General features: G+C 38.1%; 1 protein-coding gene across 1 annotated transcript in view; it reads right to left on the reverse strand.

The window, feature by feature from the left end:
• The window catches only part of ca8.L (carbonic anhydrase VIII L homeolog), a 46821-nt gene that overhangs the window by 16053 nt on the left and 7953 nt on the right, over window positions 1–22815 (reverse strand). The window contains exons 2-6 of the mRNA XM_018268023.2: window positions 21067–21258; window positions 9944–10068; window positions 8452–8547; window positions 1896–1958; window positions 19–67 (exon numbers count right to left, since the gene is read on the reverse strand). Coding sequence (XP_018123512.1) covers window positions 19–67; window positions 1896–1958; window positions 8452–8547; window positions 9944–10068; window positions 21067–21258 — 525 coding nt within the window. The remainder of the gene's footprint in view (window positions 1–18; window positions 68–1895; window positions 1959–8451; window positions 8548–9943; window positions 10069–21066; window positions 21259–22815) is intronic.

Below are 22815 nucleotides of genomic sequence, written 5' to 3' on the forward strand. Positions count from 1 at the left end.
TTCACATTCTTTCCATACCTGGTAATAAAGTGTTGGGATTAAAGCACGGTATTGTCCTCGATTTACCCTAAAAAAAAGAGCACATGCATTACCTTATAAATGAGATACAACGTATGTACTTGAGAAACCTGGAATCAAAAGGATAAGACATGCAAAATGTACTGAACAGACCCTGACCTTGTACCGAAGGGCAATAATGTCTTGTTAAATTTATCACTTGTTTTCTTTCTAGTGCTCACTATAAATGCATCTTGTAGTTACAAGGACATTCAGTGTTATTAATTATTAAAGAACAAGTATGCGTGTCTCAGGAACAGATTGTTTCCCCTCTGCTTCTAATGTTTTTTATCTTCCTTCCAAACTGAACTCTATATATTCCCAAACATAAGACAATCAGCCTCTCCAACAATCGCTGAACACAACACTTTGGGAGTTGTTTACTAAAACTAAATTTTTTCTAATAATTTCAATAAAACAGACTCGATCAAACGCCCATCCACGATTTATCTATTTATTAATAAAATAACTCGTTTGCTTCGGGAAAAGCCTTGATAAAATTGTGAAAAAATTACAATTGTACAATTTTTTTCGGATTTGTCTCCCAAATCGCTCGATAGTTCGAGTTATCTCCAAAAAACCCAGATTTTTTTGCATTATCATATGAAACCCAGACCACGATCTCTTTGAATTGGAAAAGGGACCTCTGCCATTGACTTCTACATGACCTTGAGAGGATTGAGATGGAGTATTTTTGGATTCAGAGTTTTAGCTGCTTTGGGGTATAATAAATCTTGAAAAATTACAAGTTTTTTTCCACTAAAAATTCAAGTTTTCGACTTTAAAATTCGAGCTTTAACAAATAACCCCTTTATCAAAGTTTACGGGCAATGTTCCCTCTAAGGTGTGTGCTTATGCGGTGCACACAAATTTTGGAGCCAGCGCACACAAAAAATTGTGTGAAAAAAACATTTGCCATTTATTCCAACCTGTGCACACAGTTTTTAAAAACGTACACACGAGTTTAAAATGTGTGCACAAAAGAATTTTTCTGCACATATATTATTATTATTATTAACATGTATTTATATACATATACTTAAGAGCAGATATTATACATAATATATATTATGGCACAAATGACTATTGGCCCTAAACAAAACCACAGCATATATATCAGTCTTTGAATTTCACACAGTCCTTTAGGTGTCAAGCCTATACATTGGAATATTTGATTGGCCTGTTATAGTCTCATAATATGCAAAATCTTAATATATGAATAATACAAACAATATTTTATTATAGCAAGTGGTTTGTGATGTCATAAGTTATAATCAATATGTAATGATGTCACTTGCATTGCAGGATTCAATGATCATCATTCTAATAACCTTATATTTTAACCAGAGTGGAAATATTATATTCTGTTTAGCCTCACCTATACAAGTTCTTGCACAGTACATTGTACAGGAAAACAAATGTTAAAACAAGCAGAACATAATAATAATACAATAATACAATAATACACAATCTAATTATTGTGTATTTAAGCCACCCATTAAACAGAGGTATTACACTTAGCATAGTGACTTGAAATTTGCAACAGAACTCCAGTAAGCAAGTTCAACAAGTAACTGATATATGATGAATACTACCAGAGAACACTGTATATAAACCACTGGTATATACCATGTGTATTACATGTGTTTCATTAAACTAAATAAATTACGGCATACATGTCATCAACCAGACAAAATACATCACACAACAAAACATGCAGGTAACATATCAACCCTACTGGTATTTTATAAAGAAACTGTGCAATTTCCATTCCATACTAACTTTTTTCTGGTTCATTCGGCACATTTGAGATTTTTGGTTTTGAAAGAAATACTTACTTTATAAAATATATCCTGAAGAACCTCTGTGATAGCTTTAAGACCGATGTTTTCTTTACCTATCTGAAGCAGCAATGATAAAATTATTAAATGCATTACACACGCTTATGTAACATGCAGCATTATGTGGGACAGATTTACTAAAGGCGCTTTGCACCCATCGCTACACTTCACCAGCCGCAAATGCGCTCAGACTACCCTAATTCACTAAAATGCAGAGTTTAGTTGTGGGCGCCGAACCCTGGCGACTTTTCATTAGCGTTACTTCAGAAATGCAAGCAAAGAAGATGTGTTAGCGTTGATTTCTGCCTAGTGAAACTTCGCTAGGGATCTTGTGCTCAGGTCAATTTGCATAGGGCGGGAAATTTAGAGTTGTATGGACGTCTTTATGTTAAATGTTGGTGCGTATACTTACAAATTACACTTTTAAAAACACATGTCCAGGGAACCTTAATAAAGACAATAGAGTTATTCTAACATATGTGCTCACTGTAAAATGAATGTTCCATTTGTTTGCAAATGTATGGGGAAAACTCGTTACCCAAAAAAAGTTCAAGTTACGTCTTTTGCAGGCAATCAGGCTGAAAAAAGGAAAATACGCCAGCGTTTTTTGGCTCACAGAATATAATGTAAGTGACAGAAGATTGAGGAAGATCTAGCTATTTTAATGCACTTCGCCTGGTCTGAGGTGGCAAAGACAACTTTGGTGAAAGAGGTAACGTTAAGTTAAAACTGCATTTTAGTGAATTTGTAGCGTCCATTCACCAGAGCGAAAAGTCGACGGGCAATAGTGCGAATGCCCGATATCGCCAGTCTCATTCGCTAGCGAATTGGCACCCGTTAGTAAATCACTGATGGCGGTAACGCTACCGAATTGTCGCTAGCGTTAGCCACTTTGCCCTTTAGTAAATCTGCCATATAAGTATCTGAAGACATTCACATAGTTCAAAAGTCAGACAAGTTGACTAATAGATTTTACAAAAAGAAGAAAAAGGTGCTATAGGTAACCAAAAAGTAAATAACTCAACAAGTAGAATTAGTGGTCCAGGTGCACCAACCACAGACCATCAGCTGGGGGAACAGTAAACTATTATCTATGCAAACAGTCAGAAGTTGGCCTCCCAGCACTCTAGGAAACATCTCCATAAGCCTTTCGCGTTTCATGTCCAATTGGCTCAGGCATAAAATGTGAATGGAGATGTTTATATTTAAATCTTTTGATAAAAATTGCTTTTGGATTTTCTAGATTGCTGGGAGGCCCACTTCTGTCTGTGAGGCTAATATCAGCCATCCTTCAGCAATACAACCAACTCAGTGTCGGACTGGCCGACGGGACACTGGGAAAAAACCCAATGGGCCCGACCCACATGGGCCCCGCCGGGCCAGACCCCCTCCTCTCCTGTTGCTCGTTTTTTTTTTTTAAAAGAAAAAAGGATTTTCACAACGTGATGGGGTGCCTTGTGCGCATGCGCTCCAATGGGGCACCTTGTGCGCATATGCGCCAGGGGCGCTACGTGCGGATGCGTGCCAAGGAGGTGGCTCGCCCCACGGCACACAGTAGGGGGACGCGGGCCCTGGACTGCAGTCCCGGTGGGCCCCGGGCCCCCCAGTCTGACCCTGAACAAACTTAAGCATATAAGTGATTGTTGATACTCAATACTCCAACTACCAATTACAGGACGAGTTCAACTGTTTTGCTGAAGGGAAGCTGCTATCAGTGAGAGAGTATTGATACAGCATACAGGTATCCTGAAACCCATTAGCCAGAAAGCTCCAAATTACGGAAAGAACCTTTCCCACAGACTCCATTTTATCCAAATAATCCACATTTTTAAAAATTATTTCCCTTTTCTCTGTAAAAATAAAACAGTAGCTTGTACTTGATCCAAACAAAGATATAATAAACCCCTATTGGAAGAAAAAACTGCCTGTTGGGTTTATTTAATATTTATACAATTTTGTAGTAGACTTAAAGTACAGTATGAAGCGCCAAATTATGGAAAGACCCGTTATCTGGAAAACCCAAGGTCCCGAGCATTCTGGATAACAGGTCCCATACCTGTATTTATCTTTGGAACTGTTCAGGTACCTCTCAGTATTATGAAGGCACCCATATATAACATACAAGCACAAAATAAATGCATACAGATGCTAAATTGGGAATTTATGTCTACTGAAATACAACTTGTGAGATATAGGAATTTTTATGGTACAGGTATATAATATTTACACACACACAGATTCCCTTACAGAATATAAACACTGCTCTTATAAAAATACAATTCATAAGACGTAGGGGCAAATTTACTAAAGGTCGAATATCGAGGGTTAATTAACCCTCGATAATCGACTGCCGAATTGAAATCCTTCCACTTCGAAGTCGAAGGATTTACCGCAATTCGTTCGATCGAACGATTAAATCCTTCAAATCGTTCGATTCGAAGGATTTTAATCCATAGATCGAACGATTTTTCTTCGACCAAAAAAAGATAGCAAAGCCTATGGGGACCTTCCCCATAGGCTAACATTGACTTCGGTAGGTTTTAGGTGGCGAACTAGGTCGAAGTTTTTTTTTAATGGTCGAATAGTCGAACGATTTTTACTTTGAATCGTTCGATTCGAAGTCAACGTCGTAGTTGAAGGTCGAAGTAGCCCATTCGATGGTCGAAGTAGCCAAAAAAACATTCTAAATTCTGTAGTATTGCATATGGTAAAACATTTTCACTCACAATCCACAAATGATAGAAGTCCTATTGAAAATAATGGAATACGCACTATAGCAATTCTCACTGGACGCTTGCAAGCCAACATCCGCCACAAGACGCCAGTATTGCATTTTTTAGCAGAAACGCCAATACGCCAAGGAAACACCACAGGTTTGGAAATACACTTTGCTGAAACACGCTGTGTATTTTTAACATGGTGGCCAAACTCTTGCGAGGTGAATTTCGCATATACAAATTTACGGTGTTGTATGCTGGTGACATAATTATGTTGTGTATTGACAAGCAGTACAGCTACATACTGCATGAAAATTATTTTCCACTTTGCTTTTTTTCCCCAAAACTTCACAAAACTTCTTCTGAGTGGAATTGTGGGGAACGAGAAAAAACAGAAATGCATGTTGGGAAGAGAAAACCCGACCCGGCCTCTCTCCACCCACACTCACCTGCGCCCGACTTCTGGGTTCCTTTTATAGCCCAGCGCCGCCGATGACGTCTCAAAAGGGGCGGGATGACAGGCAGTGTAAAGTCACAAACTGGGGTGCGAGGTCGGCCCGAAAACGACAGACATCGGGCTGGCCTGCACATCACTAGTCTACACCTGAATTACTGAACTGCCAGACTTAAACCAGACATTAAACTTTAAAATTCGATTTTGGAAAAATGGTAAAAAATAAAAGATGAAAAGTAATTGAAAAAAGTCTTTATTTTTGGTGAACAATCTGAAAACAATTGCACTGAAAAAAGTGTTTGGAAGATGAACAACCCGGTGGATCTCTGATGCCTGGTCCAGCATTGGATGACACTCAAATCCAGATAATGTGATAATATGCTCTGACCTGTACATATGACCCGCAACACGTGGCAAGGAACAGTCCACCCACTCAGCCTTCTCTGCATGCATGGACACTATAAAACCTTGCAACCAATGGCAGCCTTTACATGGCAATAGTTACAGGATTCCCCTAGCAAGTTTTGTCCAAGGGTTTAAGATAAGCAAATTATTTGTGCTGTGTGTTAATGACGCCATCCCTACTCTTAAACCTACAAAGACAAAGACTGCAGGCATGCAACTTATACCTACTTAGTGGGTGACCAAAATGACCCCAGCATTCTGGGGAAAACACTGCATTGGGGGTAAACATGGGGATTTTCATCTAAAACCTGCATATTACACTGCATTGATAAACGAGCCCTTAAGTGCTCTAAGTGCCCGTGAGTAAACAAATAACTTAATGGGAGCAGCTAATACCTTCCTGTTTAGGGAAATATACAACCATGAAATATTTTTTAAGCCTCTATTCCGTGCAATTAGTTTTATTACAGCAAGTTTATGTGCGTCTCTTCAGAGCAATTGTTACAGAGTGATTTTTATTATTATAATCGCTACCGTTTAAGTAATACATTTCTTACTGTAGTGGCTCCTACTATATAAGATTTTACTGATTTTCTTTGGGATTTTTAAGCTTCAGTTCCATGCAATTAGTTTTATTATGGAAAATATATGTGAGTCTCGAGTGTCAATGTGTTAATAAAGTATTTCCTCATAAAAATAGATAGATTGTTACCTACTATACTTTATTTTACAGTTTATATTCTGTTTGTGTGATCTTTGATCTGGTGTGATCTACTGACTAGTGATGGGCGAATAAATTCGGCAGACACAAATATGCGGGTAATTTCTGTGTTTCACCACAAGCAAATTAACTTGTGAAACTACGGCAACAATTCGCAACAGTTCGCCATCGAAAAGTCTGCCGCGCCAAAAAAATTTGACATGTATCAAAAGTGTTGCGTACGTAAAAATTGACGTGCATCAAAATTATTTGGACGCCCATTGACTTTAATGCATTTGGACCAAATAGTCGTGCGTATTAAAATTGTTGCTGGCATCAAAATTGACTTCAATGCTTTTCGCTAATTTTTCGCCATTTTGCAAATTTCACTGTGAATTTGCAAATTTTTAGGCGAAGCACAGATTCACCCATCACTACTACTGACATATTGAAATAGTAACACAAAAACAAGCATTTTCTCTATGTAGGCATATTTTCTATCAGGAATGTTTGGGACCTAAGCTTTTCTGGTTAAGGGATCTTTCCGTAATTTGGACCACCATGCCTACATACAAGCATGTAAACATTAAATAAACCCAATAGGACTGTTTTAGTTCCAATAAGGATTAATTATATCTTAGTTTGGATCAAGTACAAGCTACTGTTTTATTATTACAGAGAAAAAGGACATTTTAAAAATTGGAATTGTTTGCTTAAAAAGGAATCCATCCAATAATGTGTAGCTTTCTGAATAATGGGTTTCACTTTACAAATAAAGATCCCATACTTGTGTCATGTTTATAATATTTCACTGCAGAGGGACCTACTTTTACCTACAGGTTTTGGACCTGTTTTTAAAAATGCTAAGGATGCTAAGGCTCTTTCTGTAATTTGGATCTTCATACCTTAAGTCTACTAGAAAATCATATAAACATTAAATAAACCCAATAGGCTGGTTTTGCCTCTGTAGATATCAGGCATATAAGTGGTTATATTCAAATCACAAAGATTACAGAACAGGACACTGGTACAGAACTGCTGTGTTGTAGAAGGAATTTGTCAAAAAAAAAAAGACGTGCATCAAAAAAATTTCGCCGCGCGACAAAATTTATTTGACGACAATAGACTTTAATGGCAGTCTAATTTTTGGCGAAACTAAACGTATCAAATTCGCCCGTCCCTAATTATATTTCATTCAATTATATAATGTATTATGACAGCTTCCAATAAGGATTAATTATATCTTAGTTGGGATCAAGTACAAGCTACTGTTTTATTATTACAGAGAAAAAGGAAATCATTTTTAAAAAAATATGTGGATTATTTGGATAAATTGGAGTCTATGGTTGACGGCCTTTCCGTAATTCAGCACTTTCTGGATAATGGGCTTCCAGATAACGGATCCCATACCTGTACTAAACAACGAGTTTAGAATATCTGTAACTAGAGTCGGCACCTGTAACAACTTACCCCGGTAGGGGTCGTGGGGGCCGGCGGGGACGCCCACCATGATCTTCTGCGCAGTTCTAGGGCACGCCGCATCTTCCTGCATCTCAAAGGTGCAGGCACACTGACGTATGACGTCAGCGTGCAATGGCACGAATTTTAAATGTATTTAAAGGTACATTTTCTTTTTACAAACTGCCCGTGATAGGATTGTGTTTCCTGGTGCAACTGAGCCTTGTGCTATTTGTTGCTATATCCTGAACCTGTTTGTTCCTGTTTTGACCCCTGCCTGGCTATTTTGACTATTCTGACTTCTGGATCCTGACTCCTGCCTGATTACCGACTACCTCTTCTGATTAACCCTCTGATTGACTTCCTGGTTTGACCCTTGCCTGCCTGACTACGTTTATTCTCTACCTGCCTCAACCCGGCCTGATCTGACTACTCTTTTGAATAACGCCTTGTACTACGATCTTCTGTCCAAAGACTTTGCTTTTCAGTCGTGCCCCTCTGCCTATCCAGAACCCTCATCTTGCACCTCTCGTTTAAGTCCAGGTGGCATCCAAGTAGCTGAGGGCTCCTCCCGAGGCCCAAAGGCGGTCACACTACTGGTGAAGCACGAGCCAAGACCAGGGTGCCTGGTGTTTGTTCTGGTGTTGGGTGCCAACCGTGACAGCACCTTTTCTGGCAAAAATACCGTCCCTTCAATATTTTAAGCTTTCTGTCCGATTAATAACATTGGCATCAAGCATGATTAAAGCACTGCCCAGGTGACAACCAAACCGCAATACTGGCTATATAAAGTACATTATACAAGTAAAAAGTATTTACCTGTACAAACAAGGAAATGATAACAATTCCGTGCACTTTTCCCATAGCTTCTTCAATACTTCTGTATAGTGTAGAATTCCAGTGGATAAGATGGAGCTGAAAATTTAGCATGCAAAAATAGTTCATAGTGTATCTTATTAAAGAACAGTAAAAATATGAGGCTCATAAAAAGATTCTTGTACAAAAAGCCTCTATGACATTATATACGAAAACATATCTTGTCCAGTTTTGTTTAGAGCATTGAAATACCAACACATAGAGGCAGATATATCAAAGGCTGAGGCAACTGCCATATTTACATCATATGAATAAAAGTGTGCGTCTGATGCAGCTTGAGATTTTTATGATATATATATACCTTCAAAGGGTTGTTCACCTTTAACTTTTAGGGGGTTATTTACTAAACTCTGAATGCAAAAATCATGAAAAATTTTAGATTTTTTTTTTTTATAAAATTTTATTAATCCCAGAGGATGGAAAAGTCAGAATCTGAAAATCCGTCATCTCAGACCTGTCGAGGTTGCATATAAGTCAATGGGAGAAGTCCCAATGATTTTTTTGATGTGCACTGGATTTTTGGCAATACCCCGAAGTATTCTGAGTTTTCGGGTGAAAAAATCGTGAAAATCTGATTTTTCAAGTTTTTTTTCAGATTTTTTCCGGCAAACAAAATTTTCGGGAAAGTGTATTAATAAATAAGCCCAAAAAACCCGTGCGGATTTGGTCTGAGTTTTTTTCAGAAAATATTGAGATAAATTCGGACTTTAATAAATAACCCCCTAAGTATGATGATTTTCTGAGACAATGTGCATTTAGTTTTCATTTTTTATTATTTGTGGTTTTTGAGTTATTTAGCTTTTTTTTCAGCAGATCTCCAGTCCAAATTACCATAGCAACCATGCATTGATTTGAATAAGAAGAATAGGAATAGGAGAAGGCCTGAATAGAAAGGAGAGTAATAAAAGTAGCAATAGCTTTACATTTGTAGCATTACAGAGCATTTGGTTTTTGGATGGGGTCAGTGACCCCCCATTTGAAAACTAAAAAGATCCAGAAGAAAAGGCTACCTCCTTCAAAAACTATAAAAAAATGAAGACCATTTGAAAAATTTGTTTAGAATAGGCTATTCTATAACATACCAGACACACCCCTTTAACAGGACTTTCAGCTCCAGTTGTATCTAATGGACAAATACAAACTAAAATGAAGGTATAAGGGTTGATCTAATGATACCCCAGACCTAATTGCAGTATCACTAAGACAATTGTGTCCAGGATCTGGCTACACTAGGGGCATGTTCAAAATTGGGAAAAAGACTCAAAAAACTCTATCTACGCCCCCCTCTTGTGATCCTCAAACGTGGACTCTTGTACATCCAGGCACTAAAATAGGTCTGGGACCCCGGGAAGACTACTGTACCTCTAGGAATATGGTAAAGCTCCAGTCCAATAGTACAATAAGTAAAGTTTCAGTACAACAGTATTTTACTTACTTCCATTGGAAATGCCTTGAAGTTAACTGTGTGTTCAGAGCCACGCTGGTTCTCTTTGCCCCAGTGGAACTGTACTTCATTCAGCTCATATTCATGTCCTCGAGGTAATGGACCACCTTTTAAAACTATAAAGTAAATCATATTAAGTAAATCATATTTTTAAACCCAGCAAAACACCTGCCAGTTTCTATTTTTTGCCTAAAAAATGTTTCCTACTCTACAATTCAGGTGTGCTATGCTAGCGAATGCTACAGTAAAAGTGCAGAAATCTGAACGCTATAATTATGGATGCTCATCTTGCATTTACTGCCTGCATACGGAAATCTGTTTCAGAGGTAATATAATTATTATTTGAGGAAAACGGCTCTCTCTGGACCAGTAAAAATAGAATACTGTTTGCACAATCTTAAAATCTGCAAAGGTAGATTTACATTTAAATATTTTTTATGACTTCTGCAAATACTGTTCCACAGGAGAAACCTATAATTTTTACTGTAATGCTGGGCTCACTTACACAGATTTTACATTTATAGCCAGTCAGACTTTAATTAAACTTCACTATAGTTAGCTCTGGAAGTCTCGCAAAGTCCCTTGTACTTCTGTATTTTAGTAGTGTTATTCTGCAGGAAGTCAAGTTAAACGTCCATGTAATTGTAGAATCCCAAGTTTTTCCATTTAAAGGGATACTGTCATGGGAAAAAAAGCAATTATCAAAATGAATTAGTTAATAGTGCTGCTCCAGCAGAATTCTGCACTGAAATCCATTTCTCAAAAGAGCAAACAGATTTTTTTATATTCAATTTTGAAATCTGACATGGGGCTATACATTTTGTCAATTTCACAGCTGCCCCTGGTCATGTGACTTGTGCCTGCACTTTAGGAGAGAAATGCTTTCTGGCAGGCTGCTGTTTTTCCTTCTAAATGTAACTGAATGTGTCTCAGTGGGACATGGGTTTTTACTATTGAGTGTTGTTCCTAGATCTACCAGGCAGCTGTTATCTAGTGTTAGGGAGCTGCTATCTGGTTACCTTCCCATTGTTCTTTTGTTTGGCTGCTGGGGGGGGAAGGGAGGGGGTGATATTACTCCAACTTGCAGTACAGCAGTAAAGAGTGATTGAAGTTTATCAGAGCACAAGTCACATGACCAGGGGCAGCTGGGAAATTGACAATATGTCTAGCCCCATGCCAGATTTCAAAATTGAATATAAAAAAATATGTTTGCCCTTTTGAGAAATGGATTTCAGTGCAGAATTCTGCTGGAGCAGCACTATTAACTGATTCATTTTGGAAAAAAAAAATTCCCTTGACAGTATCCCTTTAATGTCTAAGATCTTATGCCTTTAAGAAACATGGCTACTCTTGAAGAACACTTCTCTATAAAAAGATACTATCAAGAAGGATAAGCCTGTGAGATTAATTACTTGGTAAAGAGGTACTTTATCCATGGAATAAAACAAGGAGGCACCCGTCTAAAATTTGAGATTTAGTGAGTGTAAAAACTTCCCCAGGTAAAAGTTGTAGAGGTCCTATAGAAGTCAACGGGAGCTGCACTGATCCTATTGGACCATTTTAAATCAATTGGGACTTTTAGAAGCTGTCAGATTTTTATTTTTTTTACTTGGAATTGTCTGAAAAACTTGAATTTTTAGAGGTTTTACAGGTATTTTGTTTGGATTCTTCAGCGTTATTGTACTTTTTTGTTTGGATCTTTTAATAAATTTCATGACATTCATGGTTATTACAGAAAGTTAGTTTAATCGTGGTTTCAAATTCGACCTTTAATAAATAGGCCTCTACTTGTTATATACATTCTTGTAACCTTAAAGGAGAACTAAAGCCTAACTAAAGAAGTAGACTAGAAATGTTGTACAAAATATTTTGGGCTTCTGTACCAGCCCAAGTCTCCAGAGATGCCCCAGTAGCTCCTCATCTTCTTTTCTGCTGATTCACTGCACATGCTCTGTGCTGCTGTCACTTACTGAGCTTAGGGACCCACTCACAATATACAATACACATAGAATAGAAATGTCACAATATAAGGCTGATTAGTAATTAATACACATAATTACTACATGGCAGCACAGAAACCAGTGCAATTAGCATCAGAATTTAATAATCAGCCCTGTAGCATCAGTTTATATTACAGGACAACCTAATTTTCTGCTTGATAATTTGTGACGACCCCTAAGCTTAGTTTCTCAACAGCTGCTCAGAGCCCACTGAGCATGTGAGTGTCGTAGACGCTTTCCAAGATGGCGACCCCCAGTTTGAAGTCCTGGATCATTGCTGCTATTGAGAAGCTGAAACTTTAGGCTGGTGCAATAAATTCATTATATAAAATATGGCATTTTAAGCCATATTCATTTTTAGGGTTTAACTCTCCTTTAAACAATTTAGCTTCCTACAGATTTATTTGAGCACACAGTGTGGTTATTTATAAATACTGCACAATAACCCACAGTCACCCACAGTAACCAATCAGATGAAATAAGCTAATCACTGATTGGTTGCTATGGGTTACTGCCCGGGTGAAAATTTGTCCAGTGACCTTTCATACAAATAAGAAAAGGCAAGAAAGATTTGCAAGGAATCCTTCTTTCTAGTACATAGAGCTGCATTGGGAAGATACTTTATTTGGAGAGGGAGCTAAAATATAGCTGGATATTATAATCATTTGTATCTTTCTGCAGCCCATTTCAATAGAGTTAATTTGAACAGAGAAATTTCAATTAACACTGTGCACTACTAACTAATGCAATAAAGATTTCATTAATTAAACAATTTGCTACTGTATAAAAAGCTCAAATGAAAACTAATTGGAGGAGTTGTAAAGCATGTTGGTATAAGTTGATTCACTGTAGTGAGAAGCCCTTTGTGCATTGTATCCAGTAAAAGAACATTTACCGTACTGAAAAAAGCAATACAATTGTACAATTTGTCTTGACTCGTTCCCGTGTGTTTGCAAGAAGTCAATGATCACCCCCCTCCTTCTTTGGGGTAATTATTGTGGTCTGACTGGAATTATGGTGAAATACAATCAATCAGTAACATTTTAGAAATAGAAGACTATAGAGCACTAAGAAAATGAAAAGAGATGATAACAAATTGACATTTTTATAATTGTTTCTATTTAAGTAGCAAAGAATAAAATAGTGCTCAAAGGACAAATACATTGCTGAGTGCTTGAAATACACTACAATTTCATCTTTCAGGAACAAGATCTGGCTGGTCTGACAGAGAACCAGAGGATCTCCCAGCCCTAATGGGCCCCAGCCAAGAAGAGTTCCCATCAGCCCTTTCTTCTTTCCGCCATAGGCTTGTAAGAAACCTATTATATTTAACCCTGTCTACATATTGTTAGAGTGGGCCCTGAATGGCAGGTTCTCTGAGACCCAATCTGACTTCGTACCAGAATAAAAGTACCATTAACTAAATGCCATCTAAGGACAAATGGTACAGAACAGCAAGGGGGTTATTTATCAAAGTCCGAATTGATCTCAATATTTTCTAAAAAAAATCTTCAACCAAATCCACACAGGTTTTTTCGCCTTATTTACTAATACACAAATTTTGTTTGCTGGAAAAAACCCTGAAAAAAATCTTTTTTTTTTTTCGAATCGTACAAATTTTTCGGATTTTACACCCGAAAACTAAGATTTATTAAGATTGTTGCCCAAAAATCCCGAAATCTTCGGGTTATTGCATGAAGCCCAGCACAGATCACAACGTTTTGGACTTCTCCTATTGGCTTATATGCAACCTCGACAGGTCTGAGATGCCTGATTTTCACATTCAGGCTTTTTCCATCCTCGGGGTATAATAAATCAAGAAAAATGTGTAGGGTTTTTTTCCCGCTAAAAATTCTGATTTTATACTAAAAAAACAAATTTTTAATGTTATTAGCATTTGGAGTTTAGTAAATAACCTCCGTAAACTTCCTTTATGTTGGATATTTTCGTGAGTTTATTATTTACTTTAGGAAATGTTTTAATACACCCTGGGGCTTATTTACAATTATAAGCAGCTATGTAATAATATTCCTCTAGCAGTCTAGTCACAATGTATTCATAATCCACATAGAGAAACATAATTCAGCCTGAAAAACTTGTGCGCATTGCACTTTCTTTCCACTGATGGTATTTATTGAATACTGGGTTAAGGTGTTTAATTGGAGAAGTGCAGTTGTCAGTAACTATCAGTCTGATTTTCCAATTTATGGAAGACTGTTCAAAACTAATTTCTAATTGATTACTGCTAGCAACTGCACTTTAGCAACTATGGGTGTAAAGACGCCTCCTGTTGATAATTGTAATTCATTTTTAAATATGTGTTTAATTCAATGAATATATACAAAATTCCAGAATGAAAAATATAAATGTAATTTGGAGTTGTTGTAAGGTTGCCAGTTTTCTGACTCGGAGCAGTGAAAAGAATACTTTGCTCGTATTCTCCACCTTTTCTTGACTTACAAAAATGAAAATCCTCTATAAGTTAGGGTTCTTGGGCTTGTAACAATTACCATGAAGCACTGGTGCTCACCACGTACTGCAGCACGAAAAAAAGATGGCAGCACACAGATTCCTCTTGGTGGACCCTACAAGTATTATTAGCCGAGTGCAAGAAAAACCAAACAATTGTAAGACTGTGTTTGGTCAACAATGTGAAATCTGTTTGCCTCCATCCTTTCTGTTTTGTTATAGTTTACTTTAAAAAACCTAGTGAGAGATGCATCTATTGTAGAAAGCAGCGCACTCCTGGGCCCTTTTCAAAACATTGCATGTTTCCAGACCGTAAGTAAAAGCATTGTTCTTTATTTAAACATCAGATTAACTGCGAACAGCGTCTGAGGTCTGACGCATTTCGTGTTTGCACACTTCCTCAGAGACCTGAGTGAGAGATGTAGCCTAGTTGCCCTTATAGTCTGATGTCATTGTCGGTAATCAACAGTACTTTATTCACTATATAAAGGACTCTAGTGGAGACAGCCTTTGCCATAATTCGGAGCTATAGAAAAAATGGGTGTACTGATAAGGTATTGCATGCCTGTATATTGCTGCAGATGTAAGATGCTGGTGTTTGTAATGAAAATCAATGACACGTATATTGTAAATTTGTGATTATAAACCCTGTTTCCATTTCACACCATATATTTATTGAAAGAGCTTGACTAAGTTGATAGCCCTCCCGTTTACCATTCTTGTGAATGCTGGGAACCTGTCTAAGTTTGAATCAGAATGCAGCTTTCTTTCAGTAAGACAAAAAGAGTATTTACTGTTGTGCATACTAATTAAGGGTTTTATTCAGCTTAGGCTTTGCTGTTTCTCATTTAATATTCCTGTTTTGCCGAACAACTAAATGAACAGAACCCAAGTACTGTAGACATTCTTTAAATATGGATGGAACAGACAATACTGGAACATCTAGTAAATGCAGCCACAACCCCAATACATGGTATCCAGTAAATGCCGAATTCAGTTTGTTCCATCTGTAAATATTATTAAAGGAGTTGTTCACCCTCCAAACACTTTTTTTTTCAGTTGAGCTGTGTTCACCAGATATAGACCTTTTTTCAAAGACTTTCTGTCTTTTATTTTTTTACTGTTTTTCCAAAATTGAAGATTCAAGTTTAATGTTCCTGTCTCTGGTGTTTCAGTCTGGTAGCTCAGTAATCCAACCGCAGATTCTGAACTGTTGCAATTTGCTACCTGGGGTTAGTTATCAAAGGTCTAGGGTCTAGTTTGGGTTTTGTAAGGTTTTTTCTACCTCAAATAAACTCACAACTGAAATGTTTGCTTATTTATGAAAAAACCTGAATGTAAAAAACTCGATTAAGTGCATTCAGGGGAAAAAACTCAAATTGATCGTGTTTTAAAGCGAAAACCACCCTAAAAAAACAGAAAATCATGAACATCTTCAGATGGTTCAAGGGACCTCTGCCATTGACTTCTACATGAACTTGACAGGTTTTAGCTGGTATATTTTCAGATTCGGGCATAATTAATCTTGAAATCTTGAACAACCCCTTTAACCTGAAAAACTTGCTGAAAAAAAGGTGTAAAAAGCTGTGTAAAATAAATGGTAAATTTATCAAGGTGTGTGTAATATTACTCCATGCGAATGGCAGATTTTCCATTGTTATTTTAAATTGCTTCTGGCGGAAGTCACTCTAAGAAATAACGCATACAAAATGTACGCCTTTGTTTTTTACACGGGAAAGCCTGGCAATGTGTGGTGTATTATCCTACTGTATTTTACACAGATAATAAATATGCTCCTTAGAATAAATAAATTTATCTGGAGTAATCCTTCCCTTAAGGCAGCCTATGTGGTCACAGAGATATTCCGGTCCAAAGCCCTCCCTGATTTCAGAGTTCCTTAAAGGCAAGTTACACACCCAAGACTATTAGTAAATCACCTAGACAGATGGTGCAGCTATGCATAGTTTTGTGTTCTGTATATTGAGCCACATTGGGACATATGGGCTTTCAATGGAGTGATAAACATGTAGTGGATCTGGAAAGGGACTGTGAGACTCGCCGGGAGATTCTCTCGGTCCCTTACCTCACAGCGCATCTCTCTCTTCATGTGCAGGTGCGCAGGCGCGCACTTCCGGGTTCTGGGCCAAAGTGACGCTGGTGCTTGACGCCGAGCTATATGACGTCACAAAATGGCACCGAATTTGAATTCTTGGTGCCAAAACAGCTTTAAAAGCCCAGTCCTCCATTTTGAGAGTGCCCAAGCTGGCTTCAGTTTACTGATCCTGCCAAAGCGTTATTATCATGTTTGAATTCCTGTTTTTTTTTCGCTTCTGCATGACTTCTTGACTTTGATTCCTGCCGCCTGCCTTGATCCCTTTGCCTGACCTTTGACTACGCTATTGTCTAATCCTTGCCAGTGCCTTGCTTTTGACATGTTACTATTTTTGCACAATCCCTTGTTCAGTTCCGCAGCAGAAAGCCCAGGGCCCCAAAACAGCATTGGTGAACACCGGAACACACAGTGGTGCTCTGTGCATCTGTGTATACCTGCAATCACCAAAGGTTCCAACTAACTAGTACATTACAGGGACGTCATATAAGGAACGTCTTTGGGAAGTAGGATGGAAAAGGCAAATGGGCTGTCACACCTCCACTTACATCTCCATCCCTCCATGTACTTAGTCTGTGAGTATTTAGTTAGGTGCAACAGTAGTAATTCATTTTACAACTAGCAGTAGATGACTTCTCAGGATGCTCCACGCCTTTTACACATATTCCCATTTACCATTAGTACTCAATCTTGGAATCACCAGTTAGAATTTCAGCTTCATGTTCATGATTTCTGATGTACCAGACTGATTATATCCAATGCCATGGACTGAAGGACATGAAGTGACGAAGAATTAGAGCACATGTTACTGTGGCAAACTGCTTCCATGCACTTATCCATCTCTATATTATCAACATATTAATTTAGTCACTTCTATATTACATCTCTTGTATTACCAAGGGTGACCAGATTTTATCAGCACATGATCTATACTTCTTATACTGAAAAGATCTGCTCCTGACTTATATGTAGAATACCATAAAATATAACTGTACTGCTAGCAAGTCACCATAATAACAACCACATATCAGTCCCAGGGAATAAGGGACAGTTGCCAACTCTGCACTCCCATTGCACAATACTATTAACAGAAGATAATAGGGCTCAGCTTGCAGCTGATTTATTTCATGAATTGACACCATTCATTAAAGGTACTTGCGTTCAAACGTGCTCTTTGTGCCAGAGCACCCATCTTCTTGTGAACTGCATGCAAGTATGCGTATTCATCCTGGGGAACCATGGAAGCACTTGCAGTCATAAATAAGCCCTAATGTAACTGAAAACCAGTCTCTGGATGGGTGAAATATTAAGCACATATTTATTCATAAATGTAGATATTTTGCAGGTGAGCTGAACTGGAAGATACTTATAACATCTCATTAAAGACTGTCACCATCCAGATTCCAGGATACAGTCTAATGTTTCCTGATCAACGTCAATGTTTGCAAAGGGAGCTGCCAGGCGGCAATGGCACTGCTTGGCAATCGGCCAAAGACAATTCCTGACATAATAAAAGTAGCTGAAGAAAGTTTGCTCATATCCAGAGCAGATCTGTTTGACCTGTAAACACCAGCGTGTTCCAAATAAAGAAGCTAGTTGTCTCTCTCAGGAACGTGGCTGCTTAAAATGTCATTCATTTGCTCTTTTGTAAACATTTACTAGACATCTTTTAATATTTGAAATAGTGCATTCAAGTTATATGAGTAAAGCTAAGGGTTAACTTAGGACTCTGACCTTAAATCCCCTTTGTCTGGCCTCTCCTTTCAACCTGCAGCACAACACCAATAGACTTCATCTGCGGTAGGCGTGACTCAAGCCATGAAGTTATTCAATATATAAGGATGTTACAAGAAACCTTACAGTCAAAGATGGTAAACAGAAACAATGAAAGTTGTGGATCTTTTACTAAATTCTGCCCCCCAGGAGAGAGATGGAGTTGGAGAAGAAAGCTCAAGACCAGTGAGAAAACAATCCTTTCCTGGTTTCCTACATTGCTGTAATCCACAGGGACCATTTATCCATTGTTTACTAAAGGCCAACCAAAGGGATGTATTATATGTTGCTAATATCTAACGAAAGACATACAGGTTTTGCAGTGGCTACACAGGGACCCTCCACGGCACAGCCACCCTCAGCCCATGGAAATCAAGTTTTAATCCTGCTAATTATCCTACTAATTGGGTATAGATTTATTATGTCCATACAAATGAACAGGCACACACAAAGTTTAATTTAACAATAGCTGGAAAAATACAGGAAGCCTGCTGTATACAATAAAGCTGTCAGCAACACTTCTATTGAAGCTAATTATATTGTGTTTCAACTCTTATCTCACGATAAAATATAATAAGCTTTTTTCAATGCAGATACTTAATACAGGTTACATTTCATTATTTATGATTTGGCTTATTATAAAGAGCATGCAAAAGTTTGTGATTGCTTGTTGCTTGTCTGAGGGACAAAACCTCCAATCTGGCACAGGCCTTAGGTCTCTAAACCTTCCCTGTGTTTTTCTAAATAGTTTTTTCTATTAATTGCCTTCTTCTTTTGGCTTACTCCAGCTTTCAAATGGGGGTCACTGACACCATCTAGAAACAAATTCTCTGTAAGTCTATGCATTTATTGTTATTGTTACTTTTAATTACTCATCTTTCTATTCGGGCCTTTCCTAATTATATTCCAGGATTTTATTCAAAGTAATACACGGTTTCTAGGGAAATTTGCAAATTTTCTCAGAATACCAATCTCTAGATCATACTAAATTTAAAGTTAATTTAAAGTTGAACAACCCCTTAAGGATAGCAACAATCTCAGCCATAAAGCAGGATGGGACTGGTCTTTGCTGAGCAAACATAAGAAGATACAGCCACGGCAATAAGATGAAATACATTTCCTTGTACAGGTGTTTGATCTTGTAACCAGTGTCCAGTATGTTTAGCACTCCAAGAACAAGGACTCCATGAAGCCCACATCTCCTGCCCAATTACAACAGTTGCTATGTTGTAAAATACATTAAAGCATGGTGCACCTGGAGGTACCACAACATGATCTTTTAGGTAAGAATTATGGTGGGACATTCACTAAGATTCGTTATTGCGCCTGCGTCCGCTTTGCCGCCCTTCGCCAGGCGTATTTTCACCAGCGCTACGCAAATTCACTAAAATCTGAAGTTGCGCTCAGGGGAAGCATAAGGTTGCGAAGTTGCACTGGCGTTAATTCGCCAAGCAAAGCAAAGTTACGCTAGCGATGCTTAATTTGCATAGGGTGCCAAATTGAAGTTACAATGGAGGTATATGTAGCAGCACTACACAAGCCTGGGACACCTTCAAAACAGAAAATAACATTTTTATTTTGCCCTACACATGTGCCCACTGTATAGTTTAGGTGCCATGAGTTAGGAAATGTAAGGGGGAAGGAGGGGAGCCCCAAAAAAAATTTGATCTTTTTCAGCCTATCACCCATAAAAAATGAAAAAAACGTTTTTTGGGACTTAGAAAATGTTTAACTTTTTTTGAAGCAATCCCTATCTACTCTATTGCACTTCGCCTGGTCTGAGGTGGCAAAGGAAGTCTGGCGTAAAAGGTAGCGTTCAGAATAATTTGCACGTTAGCGAATTTGCGTAGTTACGTCTGTTGTGCAAAGTCGCCAGGCGTAAGGGTGCGAAATAACACTAGCGAATTTACGCCATCGTCCGTTAGTGAATCGGCGAATTAACGAAAATGCGCTACACTGGCGTATTCACGCTATCGTTAGGCGCTTCGGCGTTTAGTGAATTTGCCCCATGGTGCGTAAGTTGATGTGTACCAACGCAGGTGCTGGGGAGGAAGTGGAGGGCACAATTTGCTCCTGGACCTGTGCTACTATAGCTGCTTGAAAAAAAAACACATAGGGGTCATTTATGAGCACAATGTAATTTTGAGCCCGATTGCCATGTGTTTTTCCCATAATGCAACATTTTTACAGCATTCCAGCATCATTGAGGTCACAAAGGGGTGTTGCGCCTGATGCGTTAAAATTACCGCTATTGTGCTCACACTTTGCTGTAAATTGAATGCAATCAAGGTGAAAGTTTTCCAAGTGTGATCTGCGTCATTTTCAGTTTTTATTGAAGAGTGCCCCCGAGTCTGTAGACACAAAAGTGCTGCACCTATTGAAACAGGGCAATGAGGGAACCCTGGAGCTACTGCCTTGTCTGGAGGTGTAGAAAGGTTCAAGGCTTCTCTATATCAATAGGTGAAACTACACACAATGAACGGGAGACAGGAAGGACTGAGCAGCTCCAAGCGCAAATATACGGAGCTGCAAAGAGTAACTAATGGAGATTTACATGCAACTGACTGCAGGGAAATTGGCACGAACGCAACTGCGTTTGTAAATGACCCTTATCTGGTAAGCCAGAATTTCAGATTATAGATCCCATGCCTGTATATTTATTATTTTTTCAACATATTTAACAGTAAAAATAACAAGTATAAAACCATAAATAACTACTTTTTAATATCATGTTTTACACAGTAAAAACAACAATTCTTTACCTGATTTTGATTTCAGCATTATCTGAACGACATGCCCATCATTAATAACCTCACAGTCACGGCAAACAACATAGTTGGGCGCTAATCGAACCTCTAACAATGATGGATCATATATGGCCTCTCTTGAATTGATGTTGATTGGAGACTGGTAATCTCCATTGGCTTCTGGATAAAGCAGACCCCATTCAACACCTGAAAATAAATGCAAACAATACATTTAATATTTACAAAGTCATCGTATTTGATGTGTCCACAATAATTAATTCCTTGTTTACCCCTTTGAAGTCTGTAACACAGCAACCGCTACAATTTTATATTTTAGTTGCATCAGGAAGTTCTGTGATGCTGCTGAGAAATAAATATATCAAACATATTTAGAAGTTTGGGGATCTGGATGAGAAAATAAGGGAAAATAAAACGAATTCATTTTTAGATTTAAATGTATGAAAATAGTAATAAAATAGAAAGTATATGAAAACAAATCATTATTTGTGGTGTAAAAATAATTGATATAGTGAAGGTGAACAACCCTTTAAAAAGGCCAGAACTTTTGACAAAACTGTACCTTATAGGTACAGTTGTCATCATAAAATCTGAGATTGCTTGGATAATTCTTGGATAAATCACTAAAACAGGACAGTAGCCCTAGTCCTATCATTATAATGAATATGGGTTGGCTTTCAGCACAAGTAAAAGTTACTCCTTCCAACCTGACCACATTTCCCAGGAAAAAAAACTTGTCTCTAAAAATATCACAGTGGTTATGGCTAATGATGGGCGAATTTCGTTTCGCCGAAAAATGAGTGACTTTACCGCGAAACGCATTGAAGTCCACGGGTGTCCAAATTATTTTGATTATATATCTCCTACGACAATTTATATATGCGCGCCATTTTGTCCAAATGCATTAAAGTCAATGGGCGTTGGAATAAATTTGGCAGGCAACAATTTTCTTGCGTGACTATTTTGATGCACACCAACATTTTTTTGGCGTGCGTTTTTTTGCCAGCTAATTTTCAGTGCAGTTTTGCGAATTTATTCACTGGTGGTGAAACGCAGAAATTCCCCACAAATTCGTTCCTTGTGAATTTAATTGCCCATCACTAGATATGGCACCTGCAGATGCCCCTGAAGAAGCCGGTGTCTCCGGTGAAACGCGTCGGGTGTGCATAGGTGGACGGTGGGAGACCAGCTCCTACTCGCTCCCTACGTAGCCAGGTAGAAAGGGAAGTGCGGATAGCAGCGGTCTGGTGTGGGCACTAGCATGGTGATATTGATACCTATTTTGTTATAAATGGTTAAACTATGAATGGATAACAGATGACCCGACCAACACTAGATTTAATTAGATACTCCTTTACCTTGGACGCACGCCAGTGTGGTGGCAATGCAGACTAAAGTGCACTACCCTTTCTTTACACCGTCCCACCTATGTGGTTTTAATTAGTCTATATGTTTTTTAAGGGCACAGCCCTGCATCTCTGCAGCGTCCAGACTTTTGTCTCAGAGGTGTGTTTGTTCGTATTTTGCAAGTGTGGTTTTTGAATTATAACATTAATAAAAGTTAAGTTTTAATTGACCAATTGTCTGTAGCACCTGAACTGGTTACCTTGTGAACCATTGAGTGGATTCGGGAGTCACCCTGCATTCCATCTCATGGATTCGTAATTGTTCTTTTTTGTTTAATACAGTTTTTTGTAACTTGCGGGTGCATCAATGAAGTTTTTTTCTCTTCACTACCTACCCGAT

Source organism: Xenopus laevis, chromosome 6L (genome assembly GCF_017654675.1).
Source record: "Xenopus laevis strain J_2021 chromosome 6L, Xenopus_laevis_v10.1, whole genome shotgun sequence".
Lineage (NCBI taxonomy): Eukaryota > Metazoa > Chordata > Amphibia > Anura > Pipidae > Xenopus > Xenopus laevis.